Source organism: Acinonyx jubatus, chromosome B4 (assembly GCF_027475565.1).
Source record: "Acinonyx jubatus isolate Ajub_Pintada_27869175 chromosome B4, VMU_Ajub_asm_v1.0, whole genome shotgun sequence".
Classification (NCBI taxonomy): Eukaryota; Metazoa; Chordata; class Mammalia; order Carnivora; family Felidae; genus Acinonyx; species Acinonyx jubatus.
This window is the reverse complement of record NC_069387.1, coordinates 58,935,165-58,957,957: the sequence shown is the minus strand read 5'-3', so window position 1 is coordinate 58,957,957 and position 22,793 is coordinate 58,935,165. Positions and strand designations below refer to the sequence as shown.

At 35.9% G+C, this 22,793-nt stretch overlaps 2 protein-coding genes across 5 annotated transcripts in view; one reads left to right on the top strand and one right to left on the bottom strand.

Moving 5' to 3' along the window:
• TM7SF3 (transmembrane 7 superfamily member 3) overlaps positions 1-9,878 on the top strand; it is a 44,070-nt gene extending 34,192 nt beyond the window's left edge. The window contains exons 12-13 of one of the 2 annotated variants that reach the window (XR_008300183.1): positions 165-2,548; positions 4,645-9,878. Coding sequence is in view for 1 of the 2 variants with exons in the window: in XM_015065205.3 (XP_014920691.2) it covers positions 165-427 (263 nt within the window). In the remaining variant the exon portion in view is untranslated. Of the gene's footprint in view, positions 1-164 lie in introns of both variants that reach the window. The other variant, XM_015065205.3, reaches the window with a different exon arrangement.
• A 792-nt stretch (positions 9,879-10,670) lies between these two features.
• The window catches only part of FGFR1OP2 (FGFR1 oncogene partner 2), a 32,959-nt gene continuing 20,836 nt past the window's right edge, over positions 10,671-22,793 (bottom strand). For 2 of the 3 annotated variants that reach the window (XM_015065203.3, XM_015065202.3), the window contains exons 2-7: positions 21,872-22,020; positions 19,017-19,134; positions 17,542-17,684; positions 15,062-15,175; positions 12,449-12,562; positions 10,671-11,079 (exon numbers count right to left, since the gene is read on the bottom strand). In XM_015065203.3, coding sequence (XP_014920689.1) covers positions 10,942-11,079; positions 12,449-12,562; positions 15,062-15,175; positions 17,542-17,684; positions 19,017-19,134; positions 21,872-22,006 — 762 coding nt within the window. In that variant the 5' untranslated portion in view covers positions 22,007-22,020 and the 3' untranslated portion in view covers positions 10,671-10,941. The remainder of the gene's footprint in view (positions 11,080-12,448; positions 12,563-15,061; positions 15,176-17,541; positions 17,685-19,016; positions 19,135-21,871; positions 22,021-22,793) is intronic. The other variant, XM_015065204.3, reaches the window with a different exon arrangement.

The following is a 22,793-nucleotide window of genomic DNA, read 5'->3' as shown; positions in this document are numbered from 1 at the left end:
TTCCTTATTTATTCCTTTATACATGTTTGGTCAAACTCACCAAAAAGTCTTAATTGTACTGAGAAAGAATGACACAGATTTAAACTATGAGAAGTTAAATGTTAAGAGCTGTGTTAGGTATTTAAGAGACAAGAGTTCAAACTGCTTTTCTGTTGTTTTTTTAGACTTTATTATCCTGGCAGTATGGGGGATGCTTGCTGTGAGTGGAATCACGTTACAGATTCGAAGAGAAAGAGGGCAACCATTTTTTCCTCCCCACCCATACAAGTTATGGAAGCGAGAGAGAGAGCGCAGAGTAACAAACATCCTGGACCCTAGCTACCACATCCCTCCATTGAGAGAGAGGCTCTATGGCCGAATAGCCCAGATCAAAGAGCTCTTCCAGAAGGAACAGCCAGCCGGAGAGAGAACACCCCTGCTTCTGTAGATGCCAAAGGGGGTTGGTCGGTGTGGTCTCAAAAGTACTGCCCAGGCGTTGCCTCAGCTTTGGTGTGTATGCCCAGCCTGCTGCAGCAGTCTCCGGTGCAACTCTGATAAGAAGAGGTGTATGTATGTGTGCTTTGCACAGTTTCACGGTGTCCTTATTGATGTGTTATCAAAAGGTACCCTTCTTTTGTTTAATTGTGGTAAAACACACATTTACCATCTCAGTCATAAAGTATATAAGTTCAGTAGGCACTTTGTTTTTGTCCTTTATTGCTTACAATGCTAATTTAAATACTAAATTATGTCCGTTATTTGAAAATAGGGTGATTTACACAGATCAGATATGGATATAATGGCCTCGGGTTTTTTCTTTAAAGGCCTTTTAAAATAGTGTTGACCTCTGATCTCTAAAATGTGTTTGAATTTTTTTTTTTTAAGGAAACCGATTGGCGCCTACCTTAATCTGTAGTCCCTTTAGTAAGGAAACCTTTTAACATTTGCATTTTTTAGTTGTTTCTGCTAAATTGGTTGTTATTAGCATTGATGTAAAAATAGTGTCAAAAATTTTCTCTTTTGTGTGAAGACTTTGTACCATCTATATTTTAGTGATGAGGAGGGAGGGGGTCAAAAAGGATTAAAGAATTTAAAGGAGCTACTTTTAATCAGGTTCTTGGACTCTGTCAGGAAAGTTCCTTCCATTTTGACCCTCCCCCCGCCCCAAGCAAGCACCTCGATGCCCTGGGCTGCGTACCCACTCCTCACGGCATCTGGTTCTGCCTTGGATCGGAAGCTGGTGACTCTGACACAATGAGTAACGGTGAGGGTAGTTGTGGTGGTTGCATACGCATTTGTGAGTTAACCACTATTTAAACGATGCTGCTTTTAAGAGTTTTTTCACAGCACGATAGATATTTGGAGTTTTAGGTAACTGGAAAATTTTCAGCTTTTGCATTTGTTTTGGAAAGGCTGAAACATAAAACTAAACATACAGAAAGAGAAAACATACAAAACTAAACATTTTTGCATTGCAGAATTACACACAGGTGTTTACTATTTAACCCTCACTGTTTATATAACTTCAGTAACACTTGAATTTTTTTTTTTAATTACTGTAGGGATTGTGGCTTCTGCCATATCTTTGTACATTCTGACAAGTTATATGGAATGTTTGGGAGTTATTTTCTGTACCGTCAAAATGTACTGCCACTGAACACTGTAAAGATAGAGCACACTTTTTTGGAGGATTGAGACAAATTACTTAAAAAATTTTCATAATTTGTGAGTCATAAAATGCCAGTTTGTATCATTTTTTTAAATAATAAATACCTATTTTGAAGAAAAATGCTAAAAAGTCTCATTATTCTTAACAGATTTTTTTTTTCTCACCAACTGTATTTGTACCGTAGCAGTGAAGACATGACAGAAGTGTCATAGGTATAAAATTACTTAATCTGGAGAATTAAATCTTTATTTAAAAAATTTGGTTTAAGCCTAAGTGAAATAGTAGGAAATGAAGGAAATCTGTGGAGTGTGTTAAATTTATATCCCTTGTTAGAAGGAAAGCTGACGTCTTTGGTGGGCTGATTTGTGTTGGGTATTAGCACTTCAGGTTTGTGTAACTGAAGAAAGGTAGTAGTATTATCAGAAAATTAGTTATACTATTCCCCCTTAAATGTTTTGGTTCTGACCAGTCTGTTGGAGGTTAGCTACCAGGTTGCTAAATCACAGCAGGTAACTCGTGCCATGGATCAGTAGATCTATAGAAGGTTGGGATAGAAAATTGATTCTTCCAAGGAAATTGCTATACTGTTAGACCAGAAACAGACCTTAGAGATCATCTTACTTGGTCCCTTATTTTATAACTGAGTAAATTCTTGACCAAGGAGTCAATTATATGGATATTTATCAATAACTGTGCCCAGATCAAAATTTGGGATACCTGATTCCCTATACAAATGTGCTTTATGCTCTATCATGATGAAAATGTAAGTCACTAATTATTTTCAGCTCTCTTCTGCTGGTGGATTGGTGACAACACAGTGAGAAGGCAGCCTTCTGCAAGAAGAGGAAAAAGGCCTCAGTGGAACCCAACCTTGAACTTGGACTTCCAGCCTCCAGAATGGTGAGAAAATAAATTTCTGTTGTTTATGGCACCCAGTCCGTGATATGTTATGGCAGCCCTAGCAAACTAATACCCTTTATAAATCATTTCACCCTGAATGTTGATTGGAAGACCTCTGGGCAGTTTGGCCACCGTGTTTGTGAGGACCATTCTATGAAACTGAGATACAGAGGGGCTCAAGTTAGTGGAAATTTGGGCTTACCCAGGGACTACCATATAGTCATTACATGGGAGGTTGGCAGGTCTGGATCAAGCTACATCAGTATTAATAGGCAAAATAAAGAAAATATGTACAATGATAGTCGTTTTTACTTGGCTCTCACCCTTTACTCATTAAATAAATATGAGTTAAGTTCCTAAATGTCAGGCCTTGCCTTGGGCACTAGGAAGAAGATGGCAAAATATTCCGGCATGGTGCCTATCTCAGGGCTTAGAGTGGGAGGAGACAGATATACTTCAATAGTTATACAGAGGAGGTATGGTAGGCAGTGAAATTTTTGATGGAGTAGGGGGTAGAATCGGGATGCCAGGGAAGAATTCCTTGAAATGACATTTAAGCTGAGACTTGGAGGATGAGTAGGAGTAACAAAACCACAAGGAGGCAGAGTGCATTCCATGTACTGTGGTTAAAGGCATAAAGAAAAGCTTCAAGGCCTTCTCTTCTCTACGGAGAGCCTCCAGTGGAGTCTCTCCCACCTGTATGCCCAGCCAGTCCTTACAGCCCTTCACATTGGTGCTTGGTGAGGTGAGTACTTGGTGGGGTCAGCTCTCCCATTCTCAGCTTTTGGCATTTTGATCCAGGAAGGAGGTTGTCAGTGTTGTTGTTTTTAATTTTTTTTAATGTTTGTTTATTTTTGAGAGACAGAGACAGAGCATGAGCAGGGGAGGAGCAGAGAGAGAGGGAGACACAGAATCTGAAGCAGGTTCCAGGCTCTGAGCTGTCAGCACAGAGCCCAACGCGGGGCTCAAATTCATGAACTGTGAGATGAGCCCAAGTCAGACACTTAACCCACTGAGCCACCCAGGTGCCCCAGTGTTGTTTTTTTTTTTTAAATTCAGATATAATTGACATAATGTGTAAGTTTAAGGTACAGTATGTTGATTTGATACAGTTATTTATTAAATATTACTCTATGATTATTCCTACAATATGATTACCCTATGATTAATATCATAGGGTTAGTTTGCATCTCTATCGTGTCACATAATTATTCTTTTTGTGAAAGCAATTAAAATCTAGTCTCTTGGCAACCTTGAAGTTCATAATACAGTATTGACGACTATAATCCCTAGTGCACTTGGGCTCCAGAATTTGTCTACTAATTTCCTTAAATAATGTTTCTCCAATTCTCCCATGCCCACCTGCTGGTATCCACCATCCTCTGTTACTAGGAATTTGGCTTTTTTGGATTTCACATATAAGTGTTATCATCTAGTGTTTGTCATTCTCTGACTTCCCTCACTTGGTATAATGTCCTCCAAGTCTATCCTTGTTGTTGCACATGGCAGGATTTCTCTTTTTTTTACCACCGAATAATATTCAATTGTATATATAAGCCACATCTTTATCCATTCATCCGTTGATGGCCACTTAGGATGTTTCCCTGTCTTGGCTGTTGTGAATAATGCTGCAATAAGCATGGGAGTTACATTTTTTCAAGATCCTGCTTTTCATTTCCTTTGGATATATACCCAGGAGTGGGATTATTGGATCATATGGTAGTTGTTTTCATTGTCCATCTTCCTCGTTAAATTTGGACTATACTACAAAACTGCCCAGAGCATACCTGGTCTTTTTATTTACCTTTCTTATTTCCTTCCAAGACCCTAGAATTTAGCAATTGTTCCCTGGCAGGTGGGTCAGAACACTTGGGTGACCCACAAAAGCCATAGTCCTCAAAATCTTTCCTTCTGTTCCAGAGTCTTATTAACGTACCTGTATACAAGTATAATATACCTGACTCCATTGCTCCCCAAGGGTGAATTCCTTCTTTTGGAAGGAGATTGAAGAATGGCCACAATTACTTTTTTACTTTGAAGTTTTTAAGGGCTAAACGGCTTATTCACCTGAGGTTCACGGCTCCTTCTGCTAATAGATTTTCTACTGTCCAGGGTGGCTTGTACGTGCTCTGCCCTGCCTGAACTTGTGGTGGGCGCACTGGGAAAAGCATGGATGCGTGTCTGGGAGCTTTAAGGAAGGAGGTAGAAGATCCAAAAATGATGCAGATGGAAGAAGCAATTGAGACACATTAAGTGTGCCTTTGCTCCCCAGTTCTCCATGGGCTGTGTTTTCGGCAATTGAACTGGACCTCAACATGTTTTTTAAACTAGCTGTCTCCTTTGGAGAGACCATCCATATATCAAAATTCCTGAAAACTGAAATACATTGTATTGCTAGGGCTGGGCCTGGGGTTCTAGAGGACTGTTTTCATGGACAGGATTAAAGGCTTTTTTCTGAAAAAAGTCTCTCATCCTATTAATGCCTGAAGGTTTTTCAACATAGGACAGTCTTCCATTTCACAAGTAGAGCTACTCTTCTTCCAGATCAGCTCTCCCTCCTGAATTACTTCAATTGTATATCCCAGTGATTTTCCACTGAATGTTGTTAACCTCTTGTATTCTGTATGTCTAGAGTCTACATGACTGGGAATAAAAACCTTATAATCTTTGAGATAGGTCTTTTTTTGCCCTTCAAATTTTTATTTAAATTTCAGTTAGAGATAGGTCTTAAACATATTCTAGAAGAAGTTCACATTTGAGGAATGCATTCACTTGATCTCACATCAGCCTTTGATTTGATAGCACTGTGCACTTGCCCACTGAGTGGTGCTGAAATTGGAGATGCAGCTGATAAATCCTCGGCATTTTAAAGTAGCCAAGGGCCAGCCCTATTCATCTTGAAATGTATATACAGACAAAAGCAGTGTGCTGAGGCTTGGGGTTATTGCAGAAACACTGATTCTAACCAGCTTTGTTACTTTTATTTTATTTTTTTTTTAACGTTTATTTATTTTTGAAACAGAGACAGAGCATGAACAGGGAAGGGTCAGAGAGAGAGGGAGACACAGAATCTGAAACAGGCTCCAGGCTCTGAGCTGTCAGCACAGAGCCTGACGCGGGGCTCGAACTCACGGACCGCGAGATCACGACCTGAGCCGAAGTTGGCCGCTTAACCGACTGAGCCACCCAGGTGCCCCAGCTTTGTTAGTTTTATAGAAAGCCCAAATGTAGCCTTCCTAGCAGTATCTGATACTCAAGAAGTATATATCCTGTGTTTCAAGATCAGGATATTTTTATTCCGGGTCCAGTTCTACCTACTGATACTGATTTCAGTGTAGTGAATTTTCTGCAGGCTTTAGTTTTTCCAAAGCAGTGGGTTTACTCTTTTCCTTTTGCTCATATGGGAAAAAAACTTGTGAGGGACAGCATTAAATGAAAAAAAATTGAGGAACCAAGGTGTAAGATTCCAATTATGTGTATTTGTGTGTAAATATGTTTAAAAACATTTATAGGGAAGTTTTTCTGATTCAGAAGAAACTTCTAATTACCCCTGGGAAGACACAGGTTGTAGGAAGAAGTTGACTTACTTTAAACTGTAATATTTTCTGTATGGTAGATTTTTAACTGTCTACATTTATTTTTTCTTTTATGTGAAAGATCTCAAAAAGGAACATAACCTAACCAACTTCTGAGAATTTATACACCAGAAATCACAGTACATAAATTATGCACATGAGTTAATGAAGCATTTTTTTTTTTTTTAATTTTATTTTTGAGAGAGAGAGAGCACAAATGGGGGAGGGACAGAGAGAGAGGGAGACACAGAATCCGAAGCAGGCTCCAGGCTCTGAGCTGTCAGCACAGAGCCTGTCTTGGGGCTTGAACCCACAGACCATGAGATCATGACCTTAGCCAAAGTTGGATGCTATACCGACTGAGCCACCCAAGTGCCCCTGGGTGCATTGTTTTAACAGAAATTTCAAACAGTCTGAATATCCATCAGAAGAAAGAGTTGAATAAATTATGATACATCTATACAAAGATAGTCACAAAAAAACTGGTTTGCAGGCAACAGAAAACTAACTGGCTAGTGTATGTAAAACAGAGTTAGTTGGAAGTATACTGATGTTATTTGCTTCTGGAATTTCCCCCTATGCATTTTATTTATTTATTTTTTTAATGTTTACTTTTTGTGAGAGGGCACGAGCAAGAGAGGGGCAGAGAGAGAAGGAGACCTAGAATCCGAAGTAGGCTCCAGGCTCTGAGCTCTTAGCACAGAGCCCGGTGCAGGGCTCAAACTCAAGAACTGCGAGATCATGACCTGAACCGGAGTTGGATGCTTAACCGACTGAGCCACCCAGGCACCCCACCCGCTATGCAGTTTTTACATGGTTGTAATTACATCTGCAGTATAGCATTCAGGTTTTTATTATGTAAATTTAGTTATTTTTTTGTTCCTGTTGCTAGAATCTTTAAGCCACAGTATATATAAACTGCTTTGGGTAGATATTGATAGTAAATTAGTAATCTGGAAGTAAATTATTTCCTTATTGTATGATACTTAGGTTTAATTTGCTCACTCTAACACTATCATAATGTGGCTTTAACCAGGGGAAGCAGTAGAGATGGTGAGAGATGGTAGGATTCTGATATATTTAGAAGGGAAGGGGGTCAATAGGATTTGCTGATGAATTGGATGCAAGATAGAAAAAGTGGAGTCAAAGATGCCAGGAAGGTTTTTGGCCTTGGCAGCTGAAAAGATGGAGTTGTCATGATCTCAGATAGGGAAGCATATGGAGAGGCCTGGGGGGAAGACTGCTTGGAGCATGTTAAGTCTGAGATCTTTGATAGTTACAGTTGGAAGAGTCCAGAGTTCATGAGAGCTGTAAATTTGGGAGTCATCAGCATTACAGGTGGTATTTAAAGTCATGAGACTGGGTGAGATCACCAAGGAAGTGAGCAGGAATAAGGACTGAGCCCTGGGGCTTAAAGTCAGAAGAAAGGGACAGAGGAGGCTGAGAGGTAGCCACTGATGTAAAAAGAAAGCCCCTTCAAATTTCAATTAGAGATTATTCTTCATTGATATTACACTAAAAAATGAACTCCTATTTTACTCTGTCAAAAAAGGTAGTGATCACCAAAAATTGAGTTATGGATCTGTGATCTTCTGGTCATTGAGGCAGTTTAGAAATAGAAAATTTTGGAAGTCACCTTGATATTAAAGAATACCAATATGAGCAGAAAACACTCTGTGAGGTTGTGTAGAACTGCTTTTTTAGAATTGTATTTCCACTATAAAATAAAAAGCATGTAGTGGATAGATGATAAATAGATCATTGTTTTCTAGGGCTGCTGTAACAAATTACTACAGGTAGGGTGGCTTAGCAGAAATTTATTCTCTCAGTTCTGAAAAATCAGGAAGGCCAGAAGTCTAATGTCAAGCAGGGCTGGCCCCTTCTGGAGGCTCTGAGGGATGATTCAATTCATACCCCTCTCCTAGCTTCTGTTGGCACCTTAGGGCTCTGCAGCTTGCATAACTCTCTGCCTCTGTCTTCACATGGCTTTCTCCTTATGCCTGTTTCAAATATCCTTCTCTCTTATAAGGACACCGGTCACTGGATATAGGGCCCATCCTAAATTCAAGATGATCTAATTCCAAGATCCTTAAATCTGCAAAAACTATTAAAAATGTGGTCAGTATGGGACACCTGGGTGGCTCAGTCCGTTAAGTCTCTGACTCTTGATTTCGGCTCAGGTCATGATTTCATGGTTCGTGAGTTTGAGCCCCGTGTCGGGCTCTGCCCTGGCAGCCTGGAGTCTGCTGAAGATTCTCTCTCCCTGTCTCTCTGCCCCTCCCTGCCTCACAGGCACATGCACTCTCCCTCTTTCTCTCCAATAAACTTAAAAAACATATATGGTTGGGGTGCCTGGGTGGCTTAGTTAAGTATCTCACTTCAGCTCAGTTTGTGAGTTTGAGCCCCGCATTGGGCTCTATGCTGACAGTGCAGAGCCTGCTTGGAATTCTCTCTCTCCTTCTCTATCTGCCCCTACCTCCCCCACTTCTCTCTCAAAAATAAAAATAAACTTTGAAAAGATATATATATATATATATGCGCCACATTCACAGGTACAGGAGGTTAGCACTTGGACGTGCCTTTGCAGGGACACTTTGTAAAAAAAAATTTTAATACTGATTTTTGACAGGGAGGGGCACAGAGAGGGGGAGAGAATCCCAAGCAGGCTCGATGCCCAGTGTGGAGCCTGACTCGAGGCTCAATTCTCTTGACTGTGAGACCATGACCTGAGCCCATATCAAGAGTTGGATGCTGAGCCACCCAGGTGCCCCTGCAGCAGGGACACTCTTAAATCCACCACATATGATTATAAAAAGGTTTGCTGGATCAGCAATATGTTGCTGGCCAATTCCTAAGAAATACAGATAGAAGTTGTTGCTAAGTACTAGTTTTGTGGTAAGAGATGAAATGCCAGAAAAATAAACTGTATGTAAGCATTGTTCTCACATTAACTTGGAGACAATATCAATTTCAACCACTCATCTTTATTGATAAAATAGGCTCCTATGCAGTATACACTCTCAGACATAAATTTAAGGTTCTGCTTAAAAACAAAAAATATATGGATGGAAAACTGTTGCTATGTAACAAAGTAAATGTCTTTAAACGCCAAGATCTTAAAATTATATCCAAGTAAGAAGACCAAGAATAAATTAACTTGTTTATAAAAAAATAGTTATCAAGAAACATTTTATAATAGAGCTGCCTCAATGAATTGCCTCAGACTTCACCTCAACTGTGTATTTTTTTTAATTCTGACTTGGGATAAAAACTGTATGAATGAATGTGCCACCAAATTAACAGATTCTTTACCCCAAACCAATAGAAAAGGTTAAAAATAAAAACTGTCATTTATAAAATATCAATTAAGGCCTCTGAAAAAAGGAATCTATTCAGTGTTTGGGCCATTAGCCCTTTTCAATCAGCCACATCAGCCCCACTTACTCCAAACTTAATATACAAAAATTCCAAAGTGAAAAGTAGCTTTGAATTTTACCAATATATGAAATTATACACAAAAGCTACCATGTGAATATTTCTTTAACAAATTACATACCCCAAAGTAGAATTTTCTATTGTGCTAATTTTAATATAAATTAGTATATTTAATCATATTTGATATTTTTATCCTTCTATAATCATAAAATAAGAAAAATTTAGATTTCAATTGATGTTAAAGTACATTTCTTTTTCTAGTGGCTTTTAAAAATTTACATACTGGATATAGATTTTGTAAAAGAAAAACAAAAAACAAATACTTATAAATCTACAGATTTCCTCTCACCCCCACCCCCACCCTTTGACTGACAGAGTATAAGAAAAATCTTACAGGTTATGAGGACCAGAAAACAAATTTTATTTTGAAATTTTAATTTACTTTCTGTATTTCTTAAGAATACTTTTAAAAAAGGGTTCAATGAGGCAGAGGAATCCCCAATTTACTTTGACATTACCATACCTAGCTTGCTATATCAAACATTGCAACTCTGTTAGCTAAAAGAACTACCTAATATCCTTAAAGATCAACCAGAGAAGAGAAAAATCTCATCTTCATTATTTAGAACCAAAACTTAAATCTCTCAAAGGAGTAGTTTAACCTACTAATATGTCTCTTATAAGATCTTTCTTAGAAAGTAATATTCTTTCTCTTTCATTCCTGAAATGATATTTCATATACTTAAACTTATGGATAATTGTTAGTGGAGTATTTTAATTATGGCAAATCAGCTAAAATTAAATTAACTTTTGTTTATGGTGCATTTGAAACATTCCTACAGTCTTGCAAACTGAATTTTCTTTGACCAAAATTTACAGTAATGGGAAGGTAGACAGGCAACCATTAAAGCTGAAATCTCACAGTACATAAGCTATTTGTTAACTCTGACACCAAACAGGGAGGAGAAATAACATTTAATATGACAGTCTTCCATTCACAAAACTGTGCCAAGATGTGTATTTTAAAATTTGGATAATGTTATGAATTCCCAAACATTTATTGGGAATATTCATGTTTATCCAAGTATCAGCCAGAATAGCAACAGTACTGCTATTAGGTTCAGCAGTCACTCAAAAAATCTTCAGTTTGTTCCCCAATTAACAAAGTTTCTATTTTTTTATTATATTTTGGAATAAAATCTACAACCATTAATTCTGCATTTTTGCCAGCGTAAGAATGTCATTGCCAGTGCACTGTACATACTATAGAAAAAAAATAAAGGGTTGCTTGAGATGGATTTTTCTGTTAATTCATTCATGTCAGTAGGCCAGTCCCAGTGACCATTTGGAGCCTTGCAGGAAGCTCACAGACTTACAGGCTCTTCAGCTCTTCCTCAGACTCAGGTCACTATTGGTCACTAATGCTGACAAAGATGAACTTTCAGACACATCATCTTTCCTAAGGTTCAGAAATGATTCTCGAGTTATTTGCAGGATCTCTCTCAAGCCTTTGTTTTCTTGCTAAAAGAAGGCAAACAAAAAGATGTAGTCACCAAGATAGCTACAAAAATACACACCTATCTTAAGCCAAACGTAAGAAGGTATGACAAAAAGTTTTATAATTGGCAGAGCAGAAATAGACTAAATGAATATACAAAGTTGAAAACTTGAATCCAGAGAACACTTTTTTAAAGAGGTAGGAACTGTGCTCCTTTTCCATCAGGTCAAAGCCGCCTTATTTATGCAGCTGTAACTGTAAATGGAACCTCAGAAACAGCCTCATTTTATAATCACAGTATAGACGAGGAAAAGTAACATCTAGATTTATATCGATATAAACACAACAAAGCCAATGATGAGAACCTCTTAGGACTTTAGTTAGTACCTTTACTACTTTCCATGTTAGCATGGAATACAGGAAAGGTTTGGTTTTCCTCACTGGAATTTGAAAGCATTGGGGCTGGTTGAGTAGATCTGAGATTTTTCAAGAAGGATAGGTGGGCAAATCGAGCACTGATAAACAACTCTTTTTCTTCTAGATTAGTTACTGTAAGAATTTGCAGACATTTAACAACTACTTTGTTCTCAGTCTTACTTTCTACGTTTCAATGGTATAAAGCAAGGATCAGCAAACTACAGCCTGGCTTGAGGCCTGTTATTGTAAATTAAACTTCACTGAACATAGGTAAACTGAGTATTTTTTTGTGTGTATGGCTGCTTTTGTGTTACAATGACAGAGTTGAGTAGCACAGAGTTGAGGAACACAGAATGTCTGGTTTGCAAAAAAATATTTTCTGTCTGGTCCTTTACTGAAAAAGTTTGCTAAGCCCTGTTTTAAAGAATGAGAGAACACTATGCTTAGAGACTGAAATCACTTTTGGCCCTCTATAACCAGTATCTCCACCATCATTTCAAAAAAATGAAAGTATAAAGTATAAAAGTCTACTGATTTGAACTACTCAACAATAACTTATGCTTTCACTACCACACAATAAAAGACAGAAAAGCTTTTATATTCCACAGAAAAATACGAATGCCCAAAGAATATTTGTAGATTAAAATAATTTTCCCTGCATCACCATGATCTCCAATAGAAATAAAGAAATTTTTTAAATTACTAAGTTAAAAGGCATATTCACCCAATAACAGGAACACATAGGATCAAAAAATGTCAATTTGCTCAAATACTGCTATAAGTTATACTGATCCTAGACTCTTGTATTACTATTGAAATAGTCTTGCATTATATACCCATATAACCAATATCCAGGTTAAGAAAGAGAACATTACTAGTTTTCCCGAGATGTATATATTTATTTAAATGGGATGTATTTTCTGGCATAAATCTTCATGTGGACAGTTTTCACCCAATTTACAATTTAAAACTTACTTCAAGTTGAAATATTCGTTCCTGTTCCTTGCAGCCCTGTTGCTCATCAATTTCAATGGCTTTCCTCATTACTGCTGCCATTTCTGTTATCTGATCAACATGTGCTTGTAATTCCTGAAAAAAAAGATGGGAATTGCAAATCAGTGAAATAACTGTTTTTACTTTTGGATACTCTCTTTAAAAAAAAAAATCTGCTTTGCCACTTAATATGAATGTAATATTCTTACATTGCCATTTAACATGAATGTAATATATCAAACACATTTATAAGAAAGTTGACTGACCATGAATGTGCTTTTGAAATCAGATTTCTGTTAGGACTATAAATAAGGATAAGCAGCATAATTACAACTAAACCCACTAGCAAGAAGAGTACTATTTCACATTCCTCTTACCACAAATGATCAACAACCTTTCCTTTTTTGTACCTACACCTACTAAAGTAATGGGAAAGACAAAAATTTTTGACACATTCAATCTCTTTATCTCTAAAGTCTTGATGATTTATAAATCTTTATTATCTATGCCTAAACATTGATCTCAATCCAACCTACACTTGATCTTAGCCAAAAGGCCAAGAAGCGATGATCTCAATCCAACCTAAAACTTTTCCAGGTTATAATCCTCCTTGAGAGCAGGAACTGTATCTTGTTTATATTTGCCTGTGTTTGGTACATAACAGATCAGGTAATAATAAATACTAAGTAAAATGAACATAAGTCTGCTTTTAAGTATTAAAATATTAAATGGCCTTCTTTGCAAACTGTTCAAAATATAATTTAGGTATAAAATAGACATCCACATTTATTTGGTACATCAAGTAGATAAGTTTTTTCCAATCTTGTGGTATTCATTTTTTGCACACCCATGATGTGCCAGGCACTGTGCTAGGCAATAGGAATACGAAGCCTATTAAGACATGTTTCCTGCTTTCAAGGAGCTTCTAGTCAGGTGAAAGAGACAGACACAAGGTTTAAAAACCAGCAGAAACTTAAGAATAATCATTTCTCAACAAACAGCTTCTATAGACCATTGTTCACTGGCAGTTGAGGGTGACTTTATTATATTAAGGTCAAAAATCAAGTATAAGAGCTCAAAAGTGCCCCCAAACCTTGTCTCTTAAATAGCCGTATATACCCTATTTGTAAAAAGGATTTGAAGGCGACCCCCAAAACCTATAAAACTAGTAAACTGTGAAAGAAATATGGAGAACAAACAGTATCTTTAGCAAACCACACAATATCTTCTAGCCAACAAAAATGCAAGTCCTTGTATTATTTTAATGGAAAAACCTATACAATGCTAGTATGCAAAAGGCGGCAAAATAAAAGGACTAATCTACCCTATCCAATATGATGTTACATAAATGTCAATTAAAATTAAACACCTTTTAAAAAGTTAACAATTCAGCTCCTCAGTTGCATTAGTGACACTTCAAGTGCTCACTAGCCACATGTAGCTGGTGGCTTCCATACTGAACAGCACAGATAACATTTCCATCATTTCAGAAAGTGCTATTGGACAGTCCTGGATTAGATTATGGTAGCAAGAATAGTGTCAAGGCAAACATTTGTCATATTCTGAAACAGGTTTTTGAAAATGATTAAATCCCCTCCCTCTGGAAAGGGAGCATAATGTTTAAAAGCAAGTTAAATACAGATAACTGCAGCAGCAGATTAAGGATAATGAAAAAATTCTGAACACCAACACTTTTTTCAGCTTATCATTTACTGTCCTTTTAGGTTAAAAGACGGTACAGGAAGGAATTAATTCTTTGCCTTTAAAATGGAAGAAAACAAGATTCCACTAATTTTTTCAGGACAGAGCCTGTTCTAATAAAATCATGAAACAAAACAAAATCCCAAGACTTCAAACAGAGTAGTATTTTTCTAGACCCAGTTCATGGATAGTTCATTTATTACAATAAAATTTTTAGGGAAGCATCATAGACCTTTTAATGAACACAAGAGGCTAAGACCTGTGTTTTCGAAACAGTCTTAAAGGCACAAAGTGTCAGTAACATAATCCTTGAATTGTCACTGATATCATCCTTGAAATGCTCATTTTTAACTCTTGTTTAGGTTTATTCAGCTTTGCTCAGTCAAGACTTGCCACAATTAAAACAAAGTTAAGACAAGATAGTGTATGCTATTAAATCATAACACCTAAACAAAGGCATGTTTAGGTAACTGTGACCTCAAACTGAAGGACTACTAACCATCAGAAATCTGAATTAAAATAGCTTGAGCAAAATTTTTATGAAATTAGATTAAAATGACTGCCAAGAAAACATCTTTGATGTTCCCAAAGAGGGTAATTGTTTAAAGACTACTAAAATTTTGCAGCGATAAAATGAAAAGCTGGCTTGAACAACCTTTAAAGCCTGCAATTACCTAACAGGCTGTGTATGATACAATACACAGAGAAATGACAGATTTAAAGTTTCTACACTGAATGTTTTTGCATGGCTATCAAAAGCACAGCATTTTTAAAAAGCAAGTTCATTTATTTGTTGATTTAAACTGGCAGGAAAATTCAATGTAAAAGAACGTTTTAAATGGACCTCCCCCCTTCCATCCACACCCCAAAAGTTGACTGTTTTATTTAGTGTACATTCTGATTTGCTTCCAAGTGCCTCCTCTCCAGTCCATGTTGAGATGCTTCAAAGATGTGTCGAGATGCATCAAGGAAGAATCCTTCGGAGCTGTTACGATGTACCATGTCAATCTGTAGTATAGAGTCATTATAATGTTAATACGGATATTATCCGTAATTTAAAAACTGATGAGTGTTAGTTCATGCGTGTTAGCCAACTGTTTGAAATGTTTGTTTTTTTAAGATTTCCAAAAAGGCATCTGTTCAAAAATAACGTAAAAATGAGTATTTGGATAAAAATGAGTTCTTCTCAAACCTTTTACTGATTTTTAAATCTGTGCTCAAAAACTTCTAAGTGAGGGAGAAATTCTGTATCACGGTGGTTTCAAAATGGTCTCACGCCAAAATGCTGTTATGTGTAACTCTGTTAATCTAAATGTGTTATAAAATTTTTTTGTGTTTAGGCTTATCAGAGTGTCAATACCTAAACACATCCTGGAATCTTTTATTTCTGCACCTTTATCACACAAGTGTCTCTGCTCACCCACTTCTGCTCGTTGACACTTCCCCCCCTCTAATAATTAACTCAAGGCTGGATTTAGATGGGATTTTTCTTCCTTTCTTGACACCTTTCCAGATTCTCCTCATGAGAACTAATCTTACTTCTACTCATATTCCCATATTAAATGATATCTCTATTTTAGGATTCATCACATCCTATCTTATATTCGATATGTTTCTATCTATCTCCCTTTACACTGTAAGCTCCTATGGCAAAGTAATGGAACATATGTATTTATTCATCTTATGATTAACAACTAAGCCAGTGCAAGTGTTAATAAATGTTTATTTGAGTTGAAGTGTCTCCTTTTTGGGAAAAATCAAAATCACAAACATTAATATGTATTAGTTAGAATTAACAACAAGTAACTGAACAGTCATTTTATGGAAGGTAAGGATCAGCACTTAGATGAATTCAATCTCCATAGTAAAAAAGGATGGTTTACAGCTATCTTAAGAAATGTTTAACTTTACGGATTAATGAAATTGCTCTAGTGAATGGCAAAATCTTATGTGTTTTAGAAAACATTTGCTTCTGGCATAGTTGCTACCAGACACTTAGCAACCTGCAGTATCTTATGCTAAACACTTTTTGGTCAGAGTATTCCCTTTAGATCTTAAAAAATTTCTTAGGTTTTAAACACTAGGGGCTTTTGGAATTTCTCAAGATTATACCAATAATTTAAATCAATTTAAATTTATTTTACCAATAATTTAAATCAATTCATCTTTGTACCTTTAAAAGAAACAGTCAAGTTATACAATTAAATTTAAATGTTTTTATAATGATCTCTAACAATAGATAAATTTATGTTCAAAAGATTGCCACTTAAACATCCAAGGTTATTCCCCTTCAGTTAGAAGATGAATAGTGTAATTAGATAACATTAAATGCTTATTTATTAATCTATTTTACTATTGACACAAGAAGTATCTATTACTAACTTCCTTAATAATGTAAAGTTGTCACACAAAGATTTACTAGGTATTTAATTTTAATAGAATAATAACTTAAAAATACAAGCACTAAGATGGAAGAATTAAGAATTATCTTAAGGACTCTAAAATGTATTTCAATAATTGAGAAAGATGAAAACATGTCTTAAAACAGTATTTCTTAAATGTTAGTTATAACTAATAGTTAGTTCACCATTATCCAATACAGATAATAGCTAGAAATCACAGTATTCTAATATTTTTATTTCACACCAGCAGTTAAAACTCAGTTTAAAATGTAAATAGGAAAGGATTATTCTACTTGTCTTTATAGCAGTTGCTAACAAACACAGGGACATACAAAAAGGAAACACACAGGGATGTCAATAAGTAAAATGAGCAGAGGGAAAGACACAAATTTCTAACCAGCTGGGCTCTGTCTCTAAAAATGGTGCTAACTGATCTGCGCCTGGGGGCAGCAGGGGGCAAAATTTTAAGATGTTGGTTCTTTTCCTCCCCAGCCGCCCATGGTTTTTTCCATCATACTCAGTATTATTTATAATCTGGATGAAGTAGCCTCATTCAGTAAATAGTCTTAAGAAATCTACCTTTAGCTGGTTTCAGATTTCTGAAATGTTTTCAACATTTCAATTTTTGTTTTTGCAACAAATGTCAACACACATATTAGAAGAAATATTTCTTAAAAGCAGATAACCTTACAGAATAATTTTGAATTGAATACACTTACCTTTAACTTCCCAAATAAAATTTATTTTTGAAAGTATGTTAAAGCTATTAGGGGACAAAAGGAGTTAGGAGGATAATCAAAATATGTAACAAGTAATGAAAAAAATAAGGAAAAGCAGAAAATTTCAGAAAGATGAAGTATTCAGTATCATGTTAGATACCTGTGATTTAACAACAGCAAAAAAAAAATCTCAACACAAGTTAACTGATTTGTGCTTCTTTTCATTTCAAATTATGTTTATAAAATGGATTACCTTGGAGTGCTGCTCTTTTAACTTCGTTATTATACCTGGATCATCTTTTTTGCTAGCCATTAGCAGTCTAAACATTTGCTCTCGATACTTGCTCATTATAAGTTCCAAGGCAGACTGATGTTCTTCCAGAGATGTACGCAATTCTATCAAGAACAACAAGAATAACAGTATATTTTACTGAAACTTGAGTTAAAGATGTACAAAATAGTCTCTTCCCAATTACATTTATCAAAAAAGCAACTTTATAAAGAGGGTATTTTGGCAAGAAAACATATGAAAAAATCTTGCCATAAAGAAATAAAGGATACCAAATAGAGTCCTTTATTAGTTTTTTGAATAACCATTTAAAACTAATTTTTATAGAATCATTTCAACAAACATTTACTGAATAACAATTAAATACCAGATAATGCTGTATATTAGGAACTCCCAAAAGGCCATGGAGCGCACAGTCTAGTCGAGAAAGCCAATACATAAATAATTATAATACAGTGTATAAAGTACAGAACAGAGCTCTACCCAAATATAGATGAGAGAAGTCTGTGAGGAAAAAGTGGTGAAAGCTTTACATTACTGAGATTAATTTGCATTTCTTAGCTGAAAAATAAAGGAAAAGACATTCTGAATAGGGAGGCATGACAGTGGATGCTGTGTTGAGGGACTAGTTCAGGATGGCAAGAAAAAAGGTTTCATGGAGAAGAGAGGTATGGGAAAAAGAAAAAAAGGCTTAGAGTTAATTTTGAAGGCTTTTGGATAAGGAAATAAGCATACAGTGAAGGTTCTAAAGCAAAAGAATAGCATGATCAGATATATCTTTGAAAAATTAATCTGATGCCTGTGTTGAAGATAGACTGAAGGGGAAAAGAGACTGCAATCAGGGAGACCAATGAGGACAGTTCAGGGACGTGATTATGAACGCTTAAGCAAGAAGCCAAAGCAGTGGGACCACAGAGAAAGAAAGGGAATTATTTCATAGGTAACAACAATGGTACAAACTGGATATTGAGGGTGAGAACCTAAGATGACTCCAAGCAAGGTAGACACTCATATATAGGAAAGGGATAAAAACTAATACATAGATTTTAGACATAAGGACCAGAAATAAGATTAGTAACAGAGAGTAAATTTAGCTGGCCATTGCCCCACTGGTTCCAAATTAATAGTCCAATTGTAAATTAAAGCTCTCTTTTAACTAAATGTAACTAATTTTAACTATAATCCAATGCACTATCCTCTTCAAAGTGTAGATTTTATGGTATGTGGATGAGAGTAACAAATAATAGTAAACAGTAACAAAAGAACATGTGCAAAAGAAATGAAAAAAATTTTTTAAACTCCTTTATTTTCAAGGCATTTGATGAGCCACTTAGTAACTTAATTCATTATAACATTCCTGGTTCTTAACTCTAGTGGTCAAACTCCGTTGTTTTTACAATCATATGTTCACTGGAATGAAGTGATTATATATATCTTACCTTTGTTCTCTTGTTGCAATTCTCTGATTTGTCTGTTTTCTTGCTGGATTCCCATAACTAATGTGGACCGTGGCCGATGCCTTGCAACTTCATTAAGTTCTTGAATTTCTTCCTGATACTAATGAAAAGATTAAAAAAGAACATGTGGGGAGAAAATATTTGAAAATATATTTCTGAGATATATATCTGATGAGGGTTTAATATCCAGAATATATAAAGAACTCTTAAAACTCTCAACAATAAGAAGACCACCCAATTAAGAGATGGGCAAATAAGATAAGTTCTGGGGATCTAATGTATAGCATGGTGACTATAGTTAATAATATTGTATTCTATGGTTAGAAATTAATAAGAGTAGATCTTAAATGTTCTCATCACACACACATACATGGTAATTATGTGAGGCGATGGAGGTGTTAACCTTACTGTGGTAATCACTTTGCAATACATATGTGTATCAAATCATCTTGTACACCCTAAGCTTACACAATGTTGTATGTCAATTCTATCTCAGTAAAGCTGGGGAAAAAATGGGCAAGGGGTCTGAAGAGACAATTCTCTAAAGAAGGTATACAAATGGCCAATAAGCACACAAAAAGATGCTTAATATTATTAGTCATTAGAGAAATGCAATTCAATATAACAGTGAGATACAACTTCACAACCACTAGGATGATCTTAATCAAAAAGTCAAATAACAAGTGTTAGAATATGGAGAAACTATTATATTGTTGATTGGAATGTAAAATGATGTAGCTGCTTTGGAAAACAGTCTGGCAGATCTTCAAAAAGTTAAACACAGCCATTATATGACCCATCCATTCTACCCCCAGGTATATACCCAAGATAACTAGAAATATATGTTTATACAGAAACATACACAAATATTCATAGCAGTATTATTTATAATAGCCCTGAAATAGAAACAATCCAAATGTCCATCAACTGATGGACATAATACACTATATCCTTATATGATGGAATATTAAGTCAGCAACTAAAAGGAAAAAAAACCTGATATATGCTACAACATAGATGAACTACAAAAACATTTTAAAAAGTCACAAAAAAGCCACATATAGAACAACATTTACATGAAATATCCCAAATAGACAAATCCATAGAGATAGAAAGATTAGTTGCCAGAGGGAAGGGAAAGCCAAGGGAGTGGCTGCTAACAGAGGTGGACTTTGGGGGGTGATGGGAAGTTCTGGAATTAGACAGTGATCATGGTAGCACAACCTGTGAATGTACCAAAATCCAATGAACTATACCTTTCAAAAGGGTACCTTTTATTTACGGGTATTGTGAATTATATCTCAATAATAATAGTAAAAGAACATGGGCAAAAGAAATGAAAAAATTTTTAATGTGAATAACTTTAAAACTGTACTCCTTTATATTCAAGGCATTTTATTCTTTTTAATTTTTTTTTTCAACGTTTATTTATTTTTGGGACAGAGAGAGACAGAGCATGAACGGGGGAGGGGCAGAGAGAGAGGGAAACACAGAATCGGAAACAGGCTCCAGGCTCTGAGCCATCAGCCCAGAGCCCGACGCGGCGCTTGAACTCCCGGACCGCGAGATCGTGACCTGGCTGAAGTCGGACGCTTAACCGACTGCGCCACCCAGGTGCCCCTTCTTTTTAATTTTTTAAGTTTATTTATTTTCTTAATAAAGAAACAGTGACAGAGACAGAGACGGTGTGAGGGGGGGAGGGGCAGAGAGAGGGAGAGAGACAGAGAATCCCAAATAGGCTCCACACTGTCAGCGCAGAGCCCCATGTGGGGCTCAAACTCTCAAAACCATGAGATCATGACCTGAGCCGAAACCTAGAGTTAGACACTTAACAGACTGAGCCACCCAGGCGCCCCTATATTCAAGGCATTTTAATGTTCCACTTAGTAATGTATTAATTATAACATTCTTGGTTTTTAACTTTAGTTGTCAAACTCTTTTGTTTTTACAACTCAATACCAGATATGTTTACTGGAATGCATGAGTCAAACTGGATAGTTAGGGAGATAGGTAATCTGTTTAGGGCAACAAAACAAGTAAATTTGCTCCATTATTTCTAGTAGCTTTGTTAAAAGCATCATCCCAGGATTGCTTCCTTTTACAAAATGGATGAGTTTCACAAGAGTAGGCTATGAATATACATCTCCCCTGATTTCCATCATAATAGCAGAGATTTTATATTTCTCTTAGAGTTGAAAATTTTTATAAGGCTTAAAATGGTAGTTGAACTCCATGGACCACTGGAAAATTCTTATATGCAAGTTCTTATATAAAAGAATAAGAAGTGAAGCCCTTTTCATTTCTTCTTTTATTGATAGCATTAAATGAAAAACAAGGTAGTAAGTACAAATTCAACAACTGCCTAATGTATAAACCAGATACTGCCTTACATCATTTTCAAAAACTACTTCATTGTTAAATAACATCACTAAGTACTTTTACAGAGAAAAATATGAACATTACATTATAAAAATATGAGAGAGAAAAGTATGTGTCACTATTAGTAAAAGTTGTTATTTGGTTTTTGTCATATATATATGAACCTAATATATTCATATATTTTCTAAAATCCAATGTGCAACTCTGTCAGAAAAACAAGTGATCAAATCTACAGTTTTTAGAGTATACATGCATATATACTGTCACCTGGATGTGACAAAATTATATGATAATGTAAAGTAAAATTAAAACATAGAAGTCAAGCTACTTTTAAATTCTATAGAACATTAAAAAATACCTAAATACTAATTAGGCAGAAATTTATGATTCAAGCAATACATAAATGTCTAGGACTGCTTTTTAAAAAAAGAATCAACAAGAAAGAAGAAAAATCAAACCTGCTTCATTGCTTCTACCCGCTTGTTAAGAGCTGTGGTTTGCTCAATCAGAGATTCTGCTGCATCATCATGATCTCTCAATCTTTCAACAAGAGCTTTAGCATCAGCAAGTGCCTTCTCAATTGTGCAACTCATTTCTAAAGGAATACCTGTAAAATTAAAATCAAGATTCAAAACAAAGCCAGCATACCATTTTATTATTTTAAGTTCATGTTAACATAGATATGCTTCTTAAGCTACAATTGTTATAGGACTGTTCATGGGGAGAAAAAAACATCTAAGAACCCTTGCAGTTTTGCTTCTGTTAGGATGGCATAAGCTTGAAAGTGAATTTATAATAGTAAAAAAATTAAAACATATATAAATGATTTGCAGAAATAATCAGAATGTATTTAAAACACCCTGAATCTATGGTGGGGGAAAAGCAGCACAAATCAAGTGAATACATTTTATATTGTATAAAAATTGTGCTTTTGGGGCACCTGGCTGGCTCAGCTGGTAGAGCATGCGACTCTTGATCTTGGGGTTTTAAGTTCAAGTTCCATGTTTAGGTGTAGAGATTACTGAAAAATAAAATCTTTTTATTTTTATTTTTTTAAATGTTTTTATTTATTTTTGAGAGAGAGCATGAGCAGGGGAGGAACAGAGAGAGAAGGAGACACAGGCTCCAGGCTCTGAGCTGTCAGCACAGAGCCCGATGGGGGGCTCGAACTCATAAACAGCGAGATTCTGACCTGAGCCGAGGTCAGATGCTTAACCAACCCAGGTGCCCCAAAATAAAATCTTTAATAAAAAAAAATTTGTGCTCTTCATGAGGGCGCTCTCTCATCTTGTTATTTGTGAAAAAGGTCACTTTATTAGTCTATATTCTGTGGTTCATGATTCTCAGTCACTAACTAGGAGATCCTTCCTAGCCTCTGCT